A 20,983-nucleotide genomic window follows, 5' to 3' on the forward strand; every position below is an offset into this window, starting at 1 on the left:
AGAGCTCCTGGTGACTGGAGACATTATCCAGTGCCTAAATCAAGGTGGTGGGCCTTGCCTGCTCACAGCTCATGGCTGGGTCAGCAGCGACCGCACTGGGGAAGGAGTCGGGCAGCCCCGATAACCGGTGGGGAGGCTACAGCCTGTACAGCCCAAGGATGGCGGCTCAGCCCCAAGGGGAGAGCAAGTGACTTGGGCTGACACCCTTGGAAAAAGTCCCATCACTGAGCTGGTTGATTCAGCAGCGGTGCTTTACCTCACACTCGTCTTGCCGCAGTCCAAGGGATGGGGAAGCCGATGCTGATTGCCAGAATGGCACAAGAACCGTCCCTCTGCCCCGCTCGCTCTGAGGACAGCCCGGTCTGCCTGTCTCCAGGTCCTGCCTGCTCAGAGCCTGGCTTTGTTGCCTGCACTTAGGTCCTTGCATGTAGTGACAGAGAGAGACATTTTTGGGTATGCCACTCCCATGGCCATCAGACCAGGCTGCTCTGGGACATCGCTGATGATATACCCCAGTGACTCAAGGAAGGGCAGGGACTGGGCTGCGCCTGCATGGTGTATCCCAATTAAATATGCAATTCAAGTCTGGGCAAATTGAGAAACGTTTCCTTTCCTCCAGTGGCTCAGCAAAGCCGAACTGGGTTTTGAGTGATGCCACCGCTGAGTCAAGCCATGCCCTGCAACGGGGCTCAGCCCCCGTCCCGTGTGACTCAGCACAGCCCTGGCCAGGCGAGCTGGCAGGAAGGACTGGGAATTTGCAGAAAGTTAATGACAATTCTTCGTTTTAGGAGCCCTCAGCTTGGTGAAGCATTACTCAGCACCTTCTCCACCCACCCACCCGAAGTAGGAGCCGCCAGGGCTGGTATCAGCCTCTTCCTGTGTCCGCAGCAGGGCTTTCGGCCGGGATGACTCAGGTCAGCCCATGCATCATCCCAGCATCACACTGCAGCAGGTCCACCAGTGTCCCTGAGGCCACTTGGCAGGTGACACAACATGGGAGAGACACGCGGGGCCTGTGCCACTGTCACGCAGCAGCCAGGCACACGTGAGCGGAGTTCTCCAACCCTGCCCAAAGGCAGAGACGGGGATGAAAAGGAGGCGAGAAAAGCGTTTGCTGGGAACCAAAATGTCTGCTCAGCACGATGTGCCCTCATGTCAAAAACTGCTTGTGCTCTGAAGCAAAGCGAGGGGTCGAATTTTGATGGTTTCCATTAAGTTCTAGCTTGTTGGAAATATATTCAGTTTGTAGCTACTGTTCTTTATGTCAACTTTATTTCCACTCTATTACTATTTACCTTTTGCTCTTTTGTAAATTTTAGTACCTAAATTGCTTCTTCTGGACTGCTTGTCATAGTTTAATGTTTCCTTCCTTTTTAGTAACTTACTTTCTTATTTTGCACTCATTTCCTTTCAGTTGAGTTTGGGTTTCACCCTTAGGACTAACACAGAAGGTTGACCGTGGGGTAGCATCATTCCAGGTCCAAGCAGAGACCAACATTTTCTCCAGGATGGACTGCCATTGAAACAAAGCCATCCTGCCAAACAAAGCATTTTGAACTAGAGCTCTTCTTTCAAGTCGCAGGGGTTTTTGCTTGGATCAAACAAAACCTTTCCAGGCAGAGAAAACTCAGTAGATTCCTATCTGTCCCTCCCCTGAAATGCAGTCTGTCAGGCTTTGTCTTCACAGTGATCTCTTCCAGCCTCTGTCCTCTCAAGTCCACTTGGGCCAGCATCACCTGAAGTGTGGGCGATGCTGAACAGAGAAATAAAAAGAGGGAATCTTTGCTCTGCAAAAAAAGCCAAATGCTTCCTACAATTTACATTTTTTTTGGCTCCTCTTTCACTCCCCCTCTCCCTCAGCTTTTATTTAAAATCTGTAAAACCAGTTCCTAGTCTCTCATGTCTGTGCATACTGCTAGGACGGGGTATTAGCATCTCCGTCATACTTTTTTCCTGCCTAAAAATGATGAACCACCCAATTGTATATTTATAGTTTAAAATAATGGCAAGAGACAGTACAGGAAAGGAGGCATTTCCTCCTCTGCATATAAATGTACAGTTTGTCTTTAGAAGGACTTGTCAAGAATAAAGACCTTAGTATCTAACAAAACAGTCATGATTTAGTTAGAAAAATTAATCTGTATCTGCAAGTGTCTTTAGAAAGTTTCAGTCACCGCTGGTCGGTAAGCAATGATGGTAAACTGAGGTGTGCACCCTGAGTAAAGACTTCCAGCTGCAGGATGGATCTATCTCTAGGATGCAAAATGCTAAAAACCATGAAATATCTTCCAGCCAGCCATTCACTGTGACAGTGAAGTCCCTTCTTCTTGAGAAAAAAGCAAGGGAATAACCCATTTGCTGCCTTTTATTTGCTTGAAGCATTGTAGCAGTTCTCTTTTCAGTTTGTTTGAATTGTTATGAACCGGGCTTAATGCTGCTTGTGTGCTGCTTTCCCAGGTTGTCCAGTGTCTGGTCATTGGAAAACTCACTAATCACTGCACGGAGATGACCCTGCTCAGGCTCAGCATCTTCATCTTTGCTGGCGTGGGCTTAGGCATGGTAAGACTTGGCATGAAATCATCCGTGGTGCCTTTTAATAATGCAGTGGCATAAGGTCCGTGAGACCTGGCTGCAAGCTCTGTCCCTTGAGATGCCACTGCTGGCTTTGCTGGGTGGTCCTCAGGAGGGATTGTCAGCTCTCCTGGGCCTCTGCGTGAACAGAGCCACACTCAGAGTAAGCACTGCACCAAATAACGATAAAGACCTGCATGATTAATAGTTATGGGGATTTAAAAAAGCATTAATCTCGCACAGAAACTCGCAGGTCCCTCCTGAGTCACTGGCTTTGCATAGAAATCCTGCCCTAGGTCTTGTCAGCGACTGCATTTCCTGAGCTACCCAGAAAGTAAATGAAGATTATGGGGTGGGAAACCATTGTGGTTGTACACTGCAGCGAGACGGGGGAGGCCGTGTGCCTTTCTTCTGGGGCATTACTTTTGCCTAATTTCCCCAAGCTGAGAGTGTTTGGGGAAGGAGGTAACAAGGCAATAATTTTGTTCCTCCGTTTTCGGCTGAGCGATGTCACCTGTCACTGGTTGTGACTGCATGGGCGACAGCTGATGCCAATCCCAAACGGTAATTGGAAGACAGAGTTGGTGTAGGCAGCTCTGTCGGTGATCGTGTTTGCTTGGATAAGCCACGTTCAGGGAACTGATAGCTCAGACCATGGGGACAGAGGAAGGCTGTTCACCAGTCCCCATCAGTGAGCTGGGCCCAAAGGATGGTTGAGGTGTGTCAGCCTTCCAACATTCCCTGCCGTATTCGGCCTCGAGCCTTGCTGCTGGGGTGCTGGTGCTCCCGCCGGTGCGGGTAGGATGGGTGCCGTTCCCACAAATGCACCACAGGGTATTGAGGCTCATGGTTCCCAGCTACACGGATGAGATGAGGCACCTACACACCTTGGCTGATCTGCAGCCAAATTGCAAGTCTGAGGTGAGGCTGGGATGGGAAGATGGATGCAGGCAAAGTGTTGGCTCTGCAGATGGAGCGCCGTCCCCCTCTCTGGGATTTCAGGGCTCATAGAAACACTACCGGGTGGCAGGATGCTCGGGAAGGGTCCCTCCCAGCTGGTGTCTCGTGGTTTTGGCTGGCGTCGATGTGCCCCTTAGCGTGGGACATCTGCACAGGACTTGGTGTTCCTGAGCGTGGCCCAGGAAGGGCTTTGAAGGTCTCGCCACTGTTTCTTGGTCATGGGTGGGAGTGATTAGGTAGGACCAAGGCAGGTCTGGCCCATCTGCAGACCTGAGCACCCCCAGCCAGGTGCAGGGCCAGGTGCTACTGGGACCAGCTCCCCATGCCAAAGCCCAGTCCCACAGGAATCAGGCAGAGAACCAACATGGAGTAAATGGCTTTTGTGTGCTGAGGACTCACCGAGAGGGAAGGCTGGAGGCTGCTGGTGGTAGGAGAGAAAGCCTCGAAGGAAGTGGAGGGGTGCATGGGGCTGCACGGCTTGCAGCGGCTAATGACCCAGTGTGGGGAGGCTCACATCGGCTGCAAGGGGGGGGGCCAGGAAGGGAAATCATTTCAGGTTGGTAATTACATCAAGCCCAGAGGGCTGTGGACATCCTGACAGCACGGGCTGGGGGACAAGGGTCAGCAATGACTTCCCATGAGAACTATTCATAGGCAAATGCAGCTGCGATCCCCTTCGCTGGGGACGCCTTATTAAAAAGCACTCTTTCTGAGCGGCTGCCGAGAAAACATCCGTTTCTGGGATGGCTGTCATTCTTGGTGGGGATGAGTGCCATCACAGCAGCAGGCCTCATAAGCCTTTAATCCCGCACAGCCGCCAGTGGAGAAGCATCCTGCCTGCTGTGCCCTTGCTGCATGTGGCCTCCAAACAAAGCGGATCCCCTCCCGAAAAGGTGGAAGCAAGGGGAAAGCCAAGCTGATAATGAAAGACGCTCTGAAACTCATCTTTTTAAGACCGGGAGGTGGGCCGAGACATTTTTGGAAGGCTGGCACCAGTGTCAGCAGACAGACAGACAGCAGTGCAGCTGGGAAGAGGCTGCAGGACGTTCCCAGCAATCAGCAACTGGAGAAGGGAAGGGGTGGGCTGGGAGCTTGGCAGTAACACCTGAAAAAGGAGAGGAGGGGAGAGCCGGTGTCTGATCTGCAGATGCAAGCCGGGGGCACGTGGGCTGGGGTGTAGGAGGGCTTGGCGGTTGCGACGGGGAAGTTTTTCCCTTTGTCTGAAGGCGCAGCCGTGCCTTGTCCTGCCTCGCTGCCTGTGTTTCCCAGGCGTTTGCTTTTTGAGCCTGTCTGCTGAAACTCCTGGTTCTGCCTCCCTCACCTGAAAAATGCCTTCAGATCTGCTCAGGTCAAAAAGGCTGCTGCCTGCCCAGCAGCTGAGGAGCAGGGCTCTGCCTGGCACGGCCCTTCCCGAGTCCCCGGGCAGCGAGGAGTCCCTGGTTTTACGGGAGACACAGACGTGGCTCTGCTCTTTTCTGCCCACTTGCCTTCAGCCCATGGGGGAATTCATAAAAAGCAGTGGTGGGGGGTAAAGCTGTTTTTTCCTATGAGCTCTGCAGTGTTGTCCTGCAATGACATTTGTCCTAGCAAAGAATTATTCTCTCTCCAGCTAAGTGTTTTATGTACCAAATACCTGTTCCTCTATCCTTGTTCTCTGGATCCTTAATCACAAGTGCCTAGATCTTAACCAAAACGTAGGCAAAGAGCCCCTCCGAGGGAGAAACCTGGCTGTGACTCTAGGGGGGAACTAGGAATAAACCTCAATATTTCCAAGTCATTAGCGAGCGATGTCTCTGGGCTTCTCCATCTTCTGTAGCTGAGAGGCAGGGACCAGATCTTAGGAGAGAAGAGCTCCAGAGAATGAAACTTCTGGCTAAACCAGTGACAGAAATGTTCTCCAGCCACAATAACACACCTTGAGCCACGGGTGAAGGCAGGAGACTTGCAAGAAGGGGGAATTTCCTTTCCGTGCCCCAGAGAAATCCATTCATTTGACCAGCGGGGCTTGTGAATGAGCTGAGAGCTGCTCTAGCCCCACGGCTTAGGGAGCCTCACCGCTTTTGTTTCAGTATTAAACAGCTGGAGGGATGTCTCCGCTAAGAATATGTGCAATAACAAAATCATTACTCTCCCTAATTATGCTCGCTAATGTGCACTTACGGCCAGGAGACCTATTCCAGATTACTGAATTCAGTGAATTTATTAGCAGCAGAACAGGATTAGAAATCCCAAAGGTACGGCATTACATAATGCACCACGCTCATTTATTTTGACAAGCTCGGTTTAGTTTTAATTATTTATGATAATGAGCTGAAATGCCTTCTCTAGGCTGTTTTGTATAAGTAATGGAGGCTTCCTGAAGTACACCACATGCATCTGCTGTTCAATGTTTCCTTGGGAGTTGGACAAGAGACAGAAGGTGGGGGGAAGGGTACAGGGACGTCACTAATTCCCAGATGCTAAAAATACCCACAGCAGTGCCAGAGAAACGTGCTGCCAGATTATAGGGTATCATTTGCTACTTGCTCCGCGTGCTCGGAATAATTCACTGCAGACAAATGGTGGGCTATGAAAAACCCTGCAATGGCCAAAGCCACACCATCAGGTACTGGTTCTGGCTCCCACAATTTACCTAAGTCATGAGTTTGACTCGTGATGTTTTTCTAGGTTGTCTCTTGCCACAAAGTCACCACTTGTGCTCTGTAATGATCCACAGTCCCTTGTGTCCTGTCCCTTAGGCCCTGATGAGGACCGTGTGGCACTACTGCATTGTTGCAGTGCCGATGGTGTTCGCCTTCAGCATACTGGGCACCATCACCGACAGCATCCTCACCAAGGCCGTCCCCTCCTCCGACACTGGTAAGACTCATCAAAATAGAGCAGACTAGTCTTTTCTCATTTTTGAGTCTGTCAGGTGGTCCCCAGCTCACACCACCACTATCAAGCGCCGAGGCATGTTCATGGCAAGCACCCAATTAATTCCCCAGCGGATCAGGCTTGGCAGTTGGGTGTCAGCAGAGCAGGTGAGTGGGGACCAGTGGTGCTAATGCACAATGAGCTTGAACAACACTGAGCAAGCATCCCACAACCCGGTGCTGCTGGTCCTGTGCCGCCTGCTGACATCCATAGTGGTGGGCACAGTAAGGGAAGGCGCTCCCAAAACTCTCCTTTCCATGGGAAGCCAAGGTACGGTAAAAAAAAAAAAAAAAGCTGCTTTTCCATTGTGACAGTGACTGAGAGGGCTGAGAGAGCTCGTTCACACCTTTTAACTTGGGGCATCTCAGGAGGGTATTCTGGATCATCCTTTGGAAACATGCTTTGCCTGATGCAGTAATTGCCCCCCTCTCCACATTTCAGCCATGTCTCAGTCAAAGAGTTACTACATTTCTCTGAACAAGGCGACTGAAATGCAGTGGTGGTCATGCAGAACCTTGTACCTGGGGTTTTAGTTCTGTCAGTGAAGGAAATATGCCTACTTTATTGTCCCGGGAGCCTTGCTGGATTTGTCCCGGGATGGAGTTGGGTTAACCTGGTTTGGTGTCTTTTGTGCAAGCTCCTTCAGGGTTTGCTCCCAGAGCTGCATTCACTAGGTAGCCGAGAGTCTCTCTGCTTTAGCTGAGCCCTTCTGGGATGCCAGCCTGCACCCTTCATCTTCCCTGAGCTCTCTGAGCAGACAGACACCTCTGCACAGACCCTACCGAGAATGGGAGTTACAGTTTGAACAGCCCATTAGTGAAGTTTATAAAGAACTTTTGAGATGCTTCTGGATGAAGAGCTTTTCTAAATGTCACTTCAGTAGTTTATTTGTAGAGACTGACCACTGCATCTCCTACAAATGCTGGGAGCCTGTGATCTCTAAGTGCAACACTTCTACCTGGGAGGACCACTTAGTTCCCGGGGAGGCGAGGACTGGGGATGTCTCAGCCCCTCTGCTCGGCCAGGAAGAAAATCTGCTGTTTCATGAGTTGGAGCAATGTTCGTGCAAGGAGGGAGAGCTGGGGGGGAAGGGCACCAAGCAGCTTTGGGATGTACAGCCAAGCTGGAATTCATCCAGGCTCTTCTCAAAGGGGCTTTGTGAGGAAAACCAGAGCATTGCTTGGCTTTTAAAGCCCGGAGGCAAGCTTCGGTCAGCGAGGAAAATGGGTTTAGTTGCCTCACCCTGCTCCCTGCTTGTGTATCTTGTTAGGTCAGCCCGCGCCTTGCTGGGATGGATGGTCTCTACATGGCAGGGCAGGACAGGACGGCGGCAGCCCGTCGGGTGGTGCCGATGGTCAGGTGGGGGCCATAGGACATTGGGGGAGGCACGGGCTGCCTGGGGCTCTCTGCCCGTCCGCCCTGGGTTGGTGCCATGCCAAGTGCTACTACAAATTGCAGAGTTATGACTGGCTTGAAACTGGGCATGTTGAGGAGGGATGCTGCTGGCACAGAAGATCGTGGCGCTGGGGGAAAACCTTGTCTCTGCTTCTCCTCCCTGGCCCTCACTTTTCAAACCGTGCTTTCTCCTTGCAGTGTTTCCAAGGGAAAAGGCATCTGATGGTTTTGTGCTTGTTTTGGACATACCCAAGCAGAGGCTGGGGCGAAGGCAGGAATGCCTGACGCAGCAGAGCCAGCGAGCTGCCTCTCGGCAGCAGCTGCAGCAGTGACGGCGTGGGTGTCTCGCAGAGAAATGTGGCTATTAGAATGCCTGCCATCGCTCTCTGGCCGTGGGTGGCACCCTGCAGCGGCTGCTCCACCCGTACAGCAGCTAAAGGGCTGCTCCTTCCTGCGTGAGCCCAAGACCGGCTCTGCAAAGTGAGCATTTCGGTGGTGTGTTAGAAATTCCCACTTTTCTAAGAACATGGGAATCTGGCTTTATGAAAAAGCCTCACTGTCGCTGTGTCGGATAACCAGAGCGCTTGCTGAAACAACTTTTAGTTAATGCAAGGAAATCAGACATTGAGAATTTCCCTTTGGAAACCTCACTTTTGAGCCTTGCTGTTCTTTCCTGATATTTTTGCCAGCCTGGAGCCACTAGAGCCTGTGGAGGTTTTTCTTTGGGCCAGGGAGAGGCTGTCTGAGCAGCTGGAGTTTGGGCTGAGCTCAGGTGTCCATCTCATCCCTGGGCTGGAACAGATGGGGCGTTGCAGGAGGATAACCTGTCCGCCCTCGCCAGACACTGAGTCACCCATCCTTGCCTTTTAAATAGGTGCCTCGGAAAGGGAGCAGTGGGACGGAGGATGGCACCATCCCTTCACCCGCTGTCCTGCTTTCAGGACTGATCCAAGGTCACTTTCTACCGAGGCTGATGAGTTTGCCACTTGTTCTTTGCTTATGGCTGGGGCTTTGCACTGAAGCAAAGATAGCGGAAATGATTTAACTTGTTTCCCTTTGATATTTTTTTCTTCCCTCTCCTCATCTTCAAAGGCAGGAAGGGAAAATTCTGCCCTACGTGCATGTGCTGTCCAGCTGGGCGTGCGAGCTGGTGGGAGGGCAGCCCCAAGCCCAGGGGGACTTGCATCCGCACAAGCACTCCTTGTCAACCCAGTCCCTCCCTGAGAATGGAGGTCTTGTTTCTGCACAGACCCCCTTACCCATGGGGGAGGGAAAGAGGGAGGAAGCCCAGCAGAGCCTGCCTGCTTAACGGGCCCACATTGCATGACTTTATTTGCACATCAGATGCAAAACCTTAGGTGGAGCGCTTGCAGCCGAGCAGGGTTTGGTGCATTGAACCCCTCAGCTTTGCTTGGGCTTTGCTGGTTTGGAGGTGGCTGCTGACAGCAATGACCTAATCATTAAATCAGGCCCCACGTTGCCCTGGGCGTGTGGCTGATCTGGGCCAGCAAAGTCATCTGAGCGAGGCAACAGGATGTGAGCTGGAAATGAGGGCAAGCCAGGGCACCCGGCACTGCGGAGGGTGGGAGGAGGGATGGAGCCGCCTGGCTTGGGGAGCCGCCAGCACTGAAACCTGCAGGAGGAGAGGAGTGCTGGAGCAGGAGGGGAGGATGGGCTTCTGGCTGGGGTGGGTCATGCCAGCTATGGGAAAAAGGGGGAAAAAGCTGGGGAGGGTGAAAAAAGGGCAGGGAAGGCGCGGAAAGTGGGATCGTCGTGATGAAGGTGAGCGTGTGTGTTGGCAGAGCTGCACAAAGCAATGCAGGAATTTTTCTGCTGACATGGTGACTTGTCCCAGTTAAAGGTCTTGTCTTAAACGAGATCCATCACATGCGCAGCTTTGCAACAGAGTAGGGCCACGCTGCAGAGCTGAGATTTACAATGTCCCAAAGCTCGAGGGTGTCTGACACGAGGGATCTAATTTAAGCCCATTAAACAGAAATTATCTTTCTCAGCAACGTGTTGGAGAAGTGCAGAGGGAGAGCCCAGCCTTTTAAGAGGATGGATTTCTGCTCCAGAAAAAAAAAAAAAAAAAAAAAAAAAGGAAAGAAAAAAAGTGCCTTCTCAATCATAAGAGCCAGTTTGGCAATTGTATGTAGTAATTAGTTTAATTCAAATACCTAGAGGGAAAAAAATAATTGCAAAACCTGCCCAGAAAGTTTGGTGGTTGTGGGATGGTTCCCACTGGCAAAGGGTCAAGACAAGGTCCCACCCATTGCCTTTGTGTTCCCATGCGCGGGAGGAGCGCTCGGCAGCGCTTCCCGGGAGATTTCCCTCTCCACATGGCTACACCCTTGGCTTGGGCTCATTGCACAAGTATTTTAAGCATGCTGATAAAAACCCAGCAGTCACTGGCCGGCATTAGGTGAACACCTGATGCCTCTTCTCTCTTGGAGCCAGGGATCATTTCCCCGTGGCTACCCACGTTAAATATCGCACTCAGCTCCACATCTACTTACCTGTGGGACAGCATCCTTCTCATCCTTCCCAGACGCTGCTGGCCTTGTGCAGCAATGATGCTTCAACACATGTCTTGGTGGAAAACATGCCAACAGCCCAAATAATTCTGCTGATACTAAAAAATTAATAATTGCAAACATCATTTCAGAACAAGGCACAAGTTTCTTGCACGTGCTGCCAGCTTTGCCCTTCCTCCCAGTGTTGGGGGCTAATGATTTTCTGGACAGCCAGGTATTTTCTGCTTCTCTGAGCGTGATAGCTGTCTTGCACAAGGACTGCAGGACAAAGTGTGCATGGGGTGCATGGGGTGTGCATGGGGCCCAACTTTGTGTCCCATGGGATGTCCTGGTCATCCACCTGCACGTGGAAAAAACCTGCCTTTGCCAAACTGGAGGTGCTTCCCCATCTGCTGGGTTCCTGTTAACAATGCAAATGGAAGAGCTGCTGGAGGGGGAACCGGCCTAGCCAGGCAAAGGGCTCACATTTCCATCCAAATTGAAATTTCCGTTCTTTTTGCAAAGGGGGTGGGGGAGTATCTCAAGGGGGCTCAGTCTTCTTCTGTGGTTTTATTTATTTATGCTTAAAGACCTAGTTAGACCTAAGCCTCTCACTTATGCTAAGCCCTCAAGAGCTGTTCCTCTGTCCCACACGAAAGAAGAAATGGCAGGAGCAGCTTGGGTGGAACAGGACCCTCTTGGGTAATTATGACGTTGGAAGCATGTGTGTGATTTGCTTGGAAGTCTCACACACGACTGTAGAATTTACCTCTTCATCCCTAACCCCATGCAGTAGGTACCAGCACTGCTGGGTGCAGCGTTCAGAAGCACCTTCTCGGGCCAGAGGCATCCTTGGACCCTGGCGAAGGCAGTGGTGAGCACCAGCTTGCCTTTTGGGCAGGGCTGTGGGAGTCGGGGCTGCTCACTAAAGAGCTGAGCTGGCTCGTGGTGGAAACTAGTCCCCATGCCTCCAGGAGTCCTTAGCCTTAACAAGCCCTAACTGAACCTCTATAAATTAATGCAAGAGATTATTTGAAGTGATTTGCTACTACTTCGGGGGAACCTCATCAGGAACAAAGGGGATCCCACACACCCTTCTCCACTTTTCCATCCCAGGACTTGTTCTTACCCTGATGTCTCTGTGTCTGCCATCTCTCCTAGGTGCCATGCTTGGGATTTGTGCCTCGGTGCAGCCCTTGACACGGACGGTGGGCCCAACCATCGGTGGAATTTTATACAAACAATTTGGAGTCTCCTCCTTTGGCTATTTACAGCTAATTGTCAATATTGGTTTGTTTGTTTACCTCTTAAAGAGTAAAATCCCACTGAGAGAGATGAAAACCCAGTAATTCAGTTGCAAGAAAGTAACCCCATTTCTCCATCAGAATAAAAATCTTCTTGAATTTGATTTTTTTAATTTATATTTATTTATATATCTAGAGTAAAGGACCAGGTCCATTTGCAAAGGCCTTGGAGCCATGCTGGAGCAACTGGAGGCTGCAGGACCCCAGGAGCTATTGGCTTCCCCACCCCCACCCCCCACCCCCCCCCCCACCCCCCCGCATCGGTGTCTGTGACTGCAGGCAATAGTCAGATCCTCAGCTGTTGTTAGTCAGCATTCCTGCTTGAATTCACCGAAACTAAGGGGATTAGGAGCCAGTCTCTCCCCTGCTTTGGCCTTTTGTCCCACAGCTCCCCCGCCCCAAATGGTACCACAGAAAATTGGGGTAAAACACAGCTGCTTTTGAGTGTCATTTTGCTGCATTGAATGCATCTCTGGTGTCCTTGTGCTAGAGGGTGATCAAGGCCAAAATTCTGTGGCCGAAGGTTTGCTACATCCACAGCTCTGCCTCTGCATGAGCCTGGCAGATGACAGGGTACAGCAGCACGCAAGGAGGATGCGAAGCCGCGGGGTAGCATGCTGCAGTGCCAGTCTCCCTGCTGCTTCCCGAAACAGGGACCAACCCTCCTTCCAGGTTTGGTTGGTTGGGTTTTTTTTTCCCCTGTACTGAGTCTGTCTTGCTTTTACTACAGGCTGCTTGTAATTACATACTTTGCGACTTCCTCTAGTACAAAGTCTCCTGCAGGAATCGCACGGTTTGGGAGGCGGAAGTTACCAAATTTGGAGCGTCACTGGTAAGCACTTTGCCCTGCTGAGCTCATAGTCCTGACTGCCAGGGCAGATCTTGTGCTGCAGCATTGCTCTCGAGGAAGCCCAGGTTAGTTAGTGATAATTGAGCCTCACAAGATAAAACTTCACTACTCTCATTCAAAAAATTAGCTGCTTTTTTCTCCAAGCTTCTTGGTCCAGGTGCTATAGGGAGGAAGACCACTTCTGTTCTTCCCAGTTAGCCTTTAGAAATGTAACTGGGTCTAGAGGTGGAGCAAGAGGAGAGAGTGAGGAGTTCAGCTTGCATCACTGCAGAGCTGAGGGATTCCATGGAGCGTCAGCACTGTTATTCCAAAAAATCAAGAATCCAGTTCTCTGCCTTAGCACAGCACTAAGCTACGGGGCTGGGGGGAAGGTGGCATTTTATCGTGGGGAGCTCTTGTGCCTTCTGTGTCTTCCATTACTTGATTATGAGGGCAAGTGCTTCAAAAGGAATGCTTATCCAAGCTGTGGTAGGCTTTTCTGTTTCCACCACTGACCAGACCTGGACCTCAACACGCTTTCCCTCCCTGGCTGGGAGACGAGGTGAAACGCAGGTGGGTTATTTGGGCTTTCTCCACCTCCCACCGCCCGGTCCAGGGCACCAAAGAGCCGAGCTTACCCAGCCTTTTTAAGCCACTACACCACTGCCCGCTCCACAAACATGCATCAACAAAAGTTAACTGCAGCCCAGGGTATAGTAATAAAAAGTGAACATTTCAAGTAATTTATTTGGAATGGACATATTAATGCAAAAGCAATATTAAGACCAGTAACTGCTGAAAGACATTCATCAAAATAAATACAAATATAGATACTACAAATAATTTAAATTGTGTTTAACACCACCAGTCAGTGTTGAATCTTCCTTGCCTCTCATAAATAGAAGATAATTGTTCGCAAAGCTGTGCCTCTCAAAACACACAGACGCTTTGCTAGAAGTCCTTTACGAAAGTCTTTGGTTTTTCTTTATACGCATCTCAGGCAAAGCTCAGGGCTCTTTGCTCAGCAGCCTCAACGGGCTTGGAAAAAACCAAGCTGCTTCCAGCTCTCTTCTGCGCTTTCCTTCATTGGTACCCTGTCCCATTCAGTCCAAGACACTTGATCTGGTTTATCATCCAGTGGTATGCTCTACGGGCAGCAAGAGAAAGCAGGTGAGTTACACGGGCGGGACAGCGGGGCAGGAAAAAGGGGGATTTTGAAAGGCGGGGGAGCCTGCAGCATTTATTTTCACAGATCCCGTGTTTTTAGCGAAAGCGTAAGGAAAGCGCTGCCAAGTGTCGCTCCCCACCCCCGCCCAGCCGCACCGCCCGGCGCCCTGCGTCAGCCCGGCTCCCACCCGGGATTCCCGGCGGTGCGTCCGGGGGGGGCGACCCGCAGCAGCCGCTGAGCACGGCCCGGCCCGGGGCACGGCAACGGCAGCACCGGGGCGAGCGGGGGCGGCGGGGGGCCCGGCGGGCACGGGGCGCAGCGGGACCCCCTGGGCGGCGCGGGGAGCAGTGACCGGGGGGCTCACCTGAGGCCGGGCGGCCGGGGCGGGGGGCGGCGGTTCAGGGCGCCCGGGCCAGCCGCCGCTCCTGGGCGCCCGCCGCCTGCTCCATCTCCTGTCGGCTCTTGAAGTCCTGGATGGCCCGCTTGTTCTGGAAGTCGATGAGGGCCATGGTGATGGAAGCGTTCCAGCAGCTCTGGTCCGGGCACCGAAAGTCAATCTCCTTGCGGTCCTTGGTGACGATGGTGAAGTAGATGTACTTGCCCGTGCGCTCCACGCAGTCCACCTTGAGGATGGAGCCGAAGCCCAGCTCCTTGCCCTTGGCCCGCTTGTGCCCGTCGGGGAAGAGGCTGAGGCTGTCCTTGGTCAGCACCACCAGCTTCTTCTTCCACAGCTGGAAAAGGCTGTCGCTCCGCTTCTCCAGCTCGCCCTCGCGGATCACCTCGGCTTGCATCTTCATCCTCCCTCCGCGGCGGCCCCGGCTGCGGCTGCGGCCCCGGCTCCGGCTCGGGCGGCGATGACCGAGCCTCGCCGCGACGGGAACAATTTATTGCAATGAATCAGCGCCGGGCGCCTTCCGGTGCCTCCCCCGGGGAGCCCGGCCCGCCGCCCCCCGCCGCCCCGCCTCCCGCCCGCCCCCCGGGCCGCGCTCCCCGCCCGCCGGCGCCGGGTGCTGGCGGGGGTCCCCCGGCGGCAAAGGGGGGTGCCGGTGCCGTCCCCCCCGGGCGGGCGGCGTGGCCGTGGGGCGGTGGGTGCCTCCCCGAGGGCCCCGCCGCTGCTGCCGCCGTGGGCGGGGGGGACGGCAGCCACCCCGCGGGGGGACCCCGATCCCGCGGCCCCCTCCCCAGCCGCCCCGTGTGTTCCCTCCGCCCAGCCGGGATGGCCCCCCCGCGGGGATGGGGCCGCTGTGACCCGCCGCACCGCCCCCCCCGAGCACCCCCCCCCCCCCCCCCCGAGCACCCCCCCACCCCCGAGCCCGCCCGGCCGGGTGCGGCGCACGCAGCCCCCCGGGCCCCGCTCGGCCCGCGGGGGGGTGGGCTGCTGCCATCGCCCCGGGCACCTGGGCTGCGCCCCCGGCCCGCTCACCTCACCCCCACGGCGCAGCCGGGCCCTGGCCGGGCCCGCATCCCGCCGGCTGCGCACCGCCGTCAGCCCCTCCTGCACCCATTCCTAAGGGCACCCCACCGCTCCAGTTCTGCACTAGCACCGCACCCCTTATCTTTTTTGTTGCTCCCTGCAATCACCTGGTTTATCTCATTTTCTTCCCCCCCCCCCCCCCCGCCCCGCTCACTCCCTCCTCCCCAGGAAGGCACCACAGCTGGTTACAGCCCGGCGGCTGGAGGTGATGTTTAAGCAGCACGTGCAGGCCCACGGTCCCTTCCTCTTGTGCCGTTCATTTTGTCACCCTTTTATGACAGTTGACACAAGGCTGAGCCAGCTTCCTAGCTGTTGCCTCGGTGCCGCAGCCAAGGGCAGGGCTGCACGTAACGAATGCATGCACGCCGGTTCTGAAGCAGTAGTTGCTCAGCTGCCTACGTCGTGCAGCACCCCGCTTTGGTCTTCGAGCCCCATTCCCCCTCCACCATCTTTCTCGAATGACTGACACCTCTGTAGGTGTTTGCAAGCCCAGCCCCAGGGGTGAGCTCACCAAGCCAGGCTCGGCCCCTTTGAGGAGCCTGGCGGGGCTCCCAGGCCCTCGGAGGGGTCAGCAGCCCCTTAACGGACCGGCGCTACAGCCGAGCCGCCTCCGCTGCGGATCGCTCGTCAGCTGGAGTACAGGCCACGCTTTGACCGCTCAGGGCAGCGCGCACGTCTGTGGGGAGGGCTGGAACACCGGTGGGCTCCGTGCGGCGCCGCGGGGGTGATGCACGAGCTGGGAATGGCTTCTCAGGCGGGATGGGCTGGGGACCGCTCTGGGACCACGGCACTGGCTGTCACTGCTGGTGGGCTGGGGGTGCGACCACAGGCGTGCGCGGAGCTCTGTCCTGGCATGTGAAGAGCAGCGGGCTTTCCCCGGAAAACCAACACTGTATCTCGCTTTTGAGCGTGATTTAGTCTGTTTTGGTGAGGGATCAGCCCGAATTGACTCACAGTTGGGCTGCACATCCACATTTTCTCGACAAACGCTGGCCTGCTCTGTAAAATGAGTTCCTGCCCAAAAGGCCCTGTAAGAGTAAGGGAGCCGGAGCCAGCCAGGAGCAGAGCTGGATCTTAAGCAAAAATCATTATGATGTTTTTAATTGGGCTCCAAAATACAACAGGGAATTATCTTTGTGCACAGGAAATGGGATACCACTTCAAAAAGAGCAAAAAACAAGGCAGCAAGTCAGGAGCATGCAAGGAACATCTGGAGGAAGGCTCCCGGTGTGGAAGGGCTGCAGGACTTGGCATGTCTGTGCACACCTTGCTTCAAAAGGTCCAGTAAAAAAGACTGAATTTGCTTTCAAATGAAACTCCCATCTGTGGATGCGGGGTCAGCAGCCCACTTTGGTCTCTCTGTCTTTCTGCTTTTGCTTTCATCGGAGTGATTTTTCTTACAAGTTTATCCATCATTTTGAAAAATTCAAAGCCTCCCCCGACTGTCACTGCAGTCAACTTGTTTTAACACTGGCCAAATCAGAAAATTGCTAGAAAAATAAAAGATTATTATTGGGGGGAGTGGGGGGGTGGGGGGAATAGCAAAAAAAACCTGCTCACAGTGTAAGAAAAGGTTGGTTCTTGCAGAACTGGGACCCTTGTTTCCAATGTATGTCCATTGTAGGAAGACTCCACTTTTTTACATAGCATGGGCTTGTTAAGTAGATAACCACATAAAATGAAAGTCCAGTGCATTAAAACACCGTGATTTTAGGTCTCTGGCGTTGTGACAGTGCAAATATTCTGTAAAGTAGGTTTTAAATCCTATTTACTGAGACAGAAAGCAAAGGTGACTCTAACTGAACCCAAAGTCGAACCAGGGGCAACCTCTACGGGGACATGTCTCAGGAAAGAGCGGAGAGTTTCAAGGAGCTCAGAGCAATCTGGCCCGGGAAACACATGGCAATCATTTACAAGTAGGTAGCACAGCCCCAAGCCTAGAGCACGCCATAGTAGCTGGTCACTACTGTTCAGGTATACAGCGCTAGCTTTGCTTGGAAAAAGAAAAAATGTGTATACTGCCTTATTTTGTAAATAATAAGGGTTAATAGCTTAGGTGAGAAGCTGACAGCAGAGTGCTGATTTCATCTCCAGCACACTTGAGGGGAGGTGTAGGAGATGCAGTGCGGCCCTACACCATACCCTGGCACCGACGCTTGGGACAAGTATGAGACGAGTGCCACAGGGTGCTTTGAGTACGTGTAGGCAGTGGGTGGCTTTGATAATTAAGGGCCACAACCCAGCTTTAGCTAATACGAGCTCTGGGCGATTGCAGTTTGGGTGACTGCTGCTGCCTCTGTCCAAGCTGGGGCTGGTGGCTGGGAGAAACCTGTTGCCGCCTTTAGTTCAGGTTTAGTTTAGTTTGGTTTAGTTGCGTTACCAGCAAGAGATATTTTTTTTCTTGCAACCCACCACGTCGCTGCGCCTGTGCCTTGGCAGCGCGACAGCTCCCGCACGCAGCCACCATGGCTGCCGTCAGGAGGGGTCGTCAGGCACCAGCTTTACATTACCCCCAACACACCGAATACATGGAATCTGCAGGAATTTGAAAATTTTGGAATTTGTCTCTCCTTGCGGAGGGGCGGGTGGGTAGAATAACACAGTGGGGAGCGTTAGCCAGGGGGAGGTGATGGGAAGCGCATGGACATTCATGCACTGGAGCCTTGTCCCACGTGGCAGGCTCCTTCTGCCCGCACTCACCAGGGGTGCTGGTACCACCCTCCGCTTCGCCCCAAAGGAATTTCTATGCTAGTAAGGGCATTTTTAAAGGACTACGTGGCAATTTGGCATGGAAGTGTGGCTTCAGCCCTCTCCCCAGTGAAGGTGAAGGGAATTAGGGCTGGATCACTGTGGCAGGGGAGGGATGCTTGTGTGTCTCTGTGTGTGTGTGTCTGTGTCTGTGTGTGTGTCCGTGTGTCTCTGTGTCTCTGTGTGTGTCTCTCTGTGTGTGTCTGTATGTGTGTGTGTCTCTGTGTCTCTGTGTGTCTCTGTGTGTGTCTGTGTGTGTGTCATTGTGTGTCTGTGTGTGTCTGTGTGTGTCTGTGTATGTGTGTGCATGTGTGTTGTGTACATGGCTTTTTTCCTGGGTGTGGGATGGGGTGGCCACGCTCAGCCTTGACGGATGGGCTGGTGGCGCCAGCTTTGGCAGGCTGGGCTGCTGGCTCTGTCACGGCACATGTCCCTTAAGCAAGTGCCTGCTCCAGAGATGGGATGTGATCATAGTTTCGGAGTCCGAGCTGTCGTGTACCCTGCTGCTGGCAGCATCGGGTTGCCTTAGCTACGCGAGTCATGGTAACACAGCACACAGCCACGCAGGCGCTGCAGGAGGAGCCTGCGGTCTGAGGTCAAGGCTGAGGATGGGTAGGGCTCACGCTGAGGAAAAATGCAAAAAAATGGGGTTTTGGCGATTTACCTCCTCTGGGCTCTCCCTACATGCCCATGTGCAGGACCATCTCCCAGGAGATGTGGAAACTCACACTGCAGCGATCAGCCGTTGCAGGGTATCGGTGCTCCTGCTGCCGTGGTGTTCTTATTCCTGTTGTCACTCTGTAATCCCTGAGATGTGCATCTCTTCTCCGAGGGGTCTGTCCCTGGAGAAGGATCCCTAATTTTGCTGGCGTTACGCCGACATCTCAGCAGCAGAGGGAAGGGGAGACTCAAGGCCATATAACTTATAATGATTTAAACATGACATCTGTAAGGAAAAAAACTGGTTTACAAGATCGACATTGTAATCCTGCCAACTGAGGTTGATTAGCAACAGAGAAGCAAGTATCCTTGCATCGTAATTGTTGCCCTCCAAGTTTATGTAAGGGCGTAGCTGTATCCACAGGCACGTATAGCTACAGCTCTGTATAGTGACCACTGGGTCTCCTAGGAAATTGTACTCAAAAAAATAACCCCAAAGAGCCATAAGTGAAGGGTGTGGGTTGCTGCTGCAGAATGATTGTAAGAAGTAGTAGGAGTTTCATGCTTTTCAAATTTTTTCCCATTTTTTCCCATTTTCATACTCCTTAAAAATGTATATATTTATTTTTATTTTTATTTTTTTTAATTAGGCTATTCCAGATTATCTCTGGGAAGTTTTTTGTTCGTTATTATTATTCTCCTTCAGAAATGTCCTGGGACAAACTGGTGCCGTTGGGTCCCCCCCTGACGCCACTGGCCAGGTGGTGGGCGCCGGTGGCTCTGTAGGCAGGACCTCCTGGTGGGACGAGGAGCCCATCCCGGCAGCTGTCCGAGATGAAGATGCCCTGGGGTTGGAGGGGCTCAGTCTCACTTTGGGGGCATCCAGTTCTTTCCACAAGCGCAGAGGGAGCTCAGGTGCTTCAAGATGGCCAAGCTCAGGTGAAGAAGCTCTGCTCTTAGGGGCAGTTCGTTTGGAAAGGCCTCAGCCAGGGAGATGAGGGCCCCCAAGGTCGTTTGTTTAATGATTACGGCAAATGAAACACAGCAAGGCTGGAGCTTTTGGGTTAATTTAAACAAAGGCAGCAGCATAAGCATCTTTGCTCACTCCGTGAGAACTTTTTTCATACCGTACGCAAGCCGTGCATTAATCAGCAATATCACATAGCCCCGCTTGCTCAATTTACTAATATTTATCTAAGACTTTTCTTCTCCTAAGCAGCTTGAAACACCTCATCCCACTGACTCAATGTGTTACTATTACATGTTGTAAACTGCTGCAGACAGTCATGGAGGAGGCATGAGGGGCTGGGGAGAACAGATGTCATTTCCAGTAAGCTGGTCCTCGGTTGTGCTCTGAGGACGACAGCCAGATAAGGTGGGTACGTGCCAGCTCAAACCTGCCTGCAAGGACTTCAGGCACTTAGGTTCGATACTGGGATTAAAAATGATGGGGCGGGGGCCGTATCACGCTGTCTCTCCCTAGCAGCCTGGGCATGGCTGTGTGTGTAGTATGTTCCCTACTCCTGGACGTTGTGTAAGTGTTTAGTTTGGTTAGGAAAAAAAAAAAAAAAAAAAAAAAAAGGAAAAAAGAGGGCTTGTGTTACCTGGTCTTTTGACCTGCTGGGGTCATGCAGTTCCCTGCTCTGGTCCCCCACCTAATACACATATCTGTGAGCCTCTCAGCCCAATCTCAAGCCCATAACACAGAATTATAACAAAGTCACTGCATAGCTTAGCACCGTGCTTGGAGGTGTCCGGATGCATCCTCACACAGGCAAGGAGGGGGGTCTGGTTGGGTTTGGTCCAGGACTGCTGTCTAAATGCTGGCAGGACTGGATATAGCCTGTTCTCGTGATTGTCTTTACAATGTGGCTTGCTGAGCATCACGGGAGAGGGTGGGTAGTGGGGGTAGTGGTGATCCATGAACACCTTGAGACTTATGTCAGTAGAGAGGAGAGAGCCACATCACACGGCTGCCGTGGGACCCATGGTGACCCAGTATTTCCCCTTCAATACAGACTTCTGCTGAGGGCATGGGAAGCCCAGCAGCTTGCCAAGTGCTGCCCCAAACTATATGATTATTTACTGGCCCTTTTGAATGCCGTCAACATTTTTTCACGTCTAATGATCTCAGGAGATGGTTTAAGCTACAGTTCACAACTTTAAAATGATGGGAAATTCCCCCTCCAAAGTGTTCAATTTCCCAAACAAAATCTGCTGGGATAAATACTTGGGATAAATATCTGTATTTTGCAGCAGCAGTAATAAATGGCTGAGCCCTCAGCCCTGGCTGATGCTGGTGAGCTCTTTGCGTATGAGGTCTCCGGTGATTACAGCTCATGCCATTCAGCCTGACATTGCCTGCCTGCTACCAGCCAGCCGTTTATTACCCTGCTGTGTTACAGCAGCAACATTTACCAGAGATCAAGAAGGGCCAGGCTTTGT

General features: G+C 52.8%; 2 protein-coding genes across 2 annotated transcripts in view; one reads left to right on the forward strand and one right to left on the reverse strand.

Annotated features, from left to right (window-relative positions):
• The window catches only part of SLC67A1 (solute carrier family 67 member 1), a 72,069-nt gene extending 60,306 nt beyond the window's left edge, over positions 1-11,763 (forward strand). Inside the window, exons 8-10 of the mRNA XM_080405262.1 lie at positions 2,458-2,559; positions 6,270-6,390; positions 11,517-11,763. Coding sequence (XP_080261388.1) covers positions 2,458-2,559; positions 6,270-6,390; positions 11,517-11,704 — 411 coding nt within the window. The 3' untranslated portion in view covers positions 11,705-11,763. The remainder of the gene's footprint in view (positions 1-2,457; positions 2,560-6,269; positions 6,391-11,516) is intronic.
• Positions 11,764-13,200: 1,437 nt separating this feature from the next.
• On the reverse strand, positions 13,201-14,535 carry PHLDA2 (pleckstrin homology like domain family A member 2). The gene is made up of 2 exons (XM_080405276.1): positions 14,021-14,535; positions 13,201-13,635 (listed from the first exon to the last, which is right to left on the reverse strand). Exon 1 carries the CDS (start codon positions 14,451-14,453, stop codon positions 14,055-14,057), a length of 399 nt encoding a protein of 132 aa, XP_080261402.1. The 5' UTR covers positions 14,454-14,535; the 3' UTR covers positions 13,201-13,635; positions 14,021-14,054.
• Positions 14,536-20,983: the final 6,448 nt, after the last annotated feature.

The sequence above is a fragment of the Falco punctatus genome (assembly GCF_963210335.1).
Source record: "Falco punctatus genome assembly, chromosome: 10".
NCBI lineage: Eukaryota > Metazoa > Chordata > Aves > Falconiformes > Falconidae > Falco > Falco punctatus.

Coding starts and splice junctions, on each gene's coding strand:
- PHLDA2 (XM_080405276.1), bottom strand. CDS start 14,453: ATGAAGATGCAAGCCGAGGTGATCCGCGAGGGCGAGCTGGAGAAGCGG.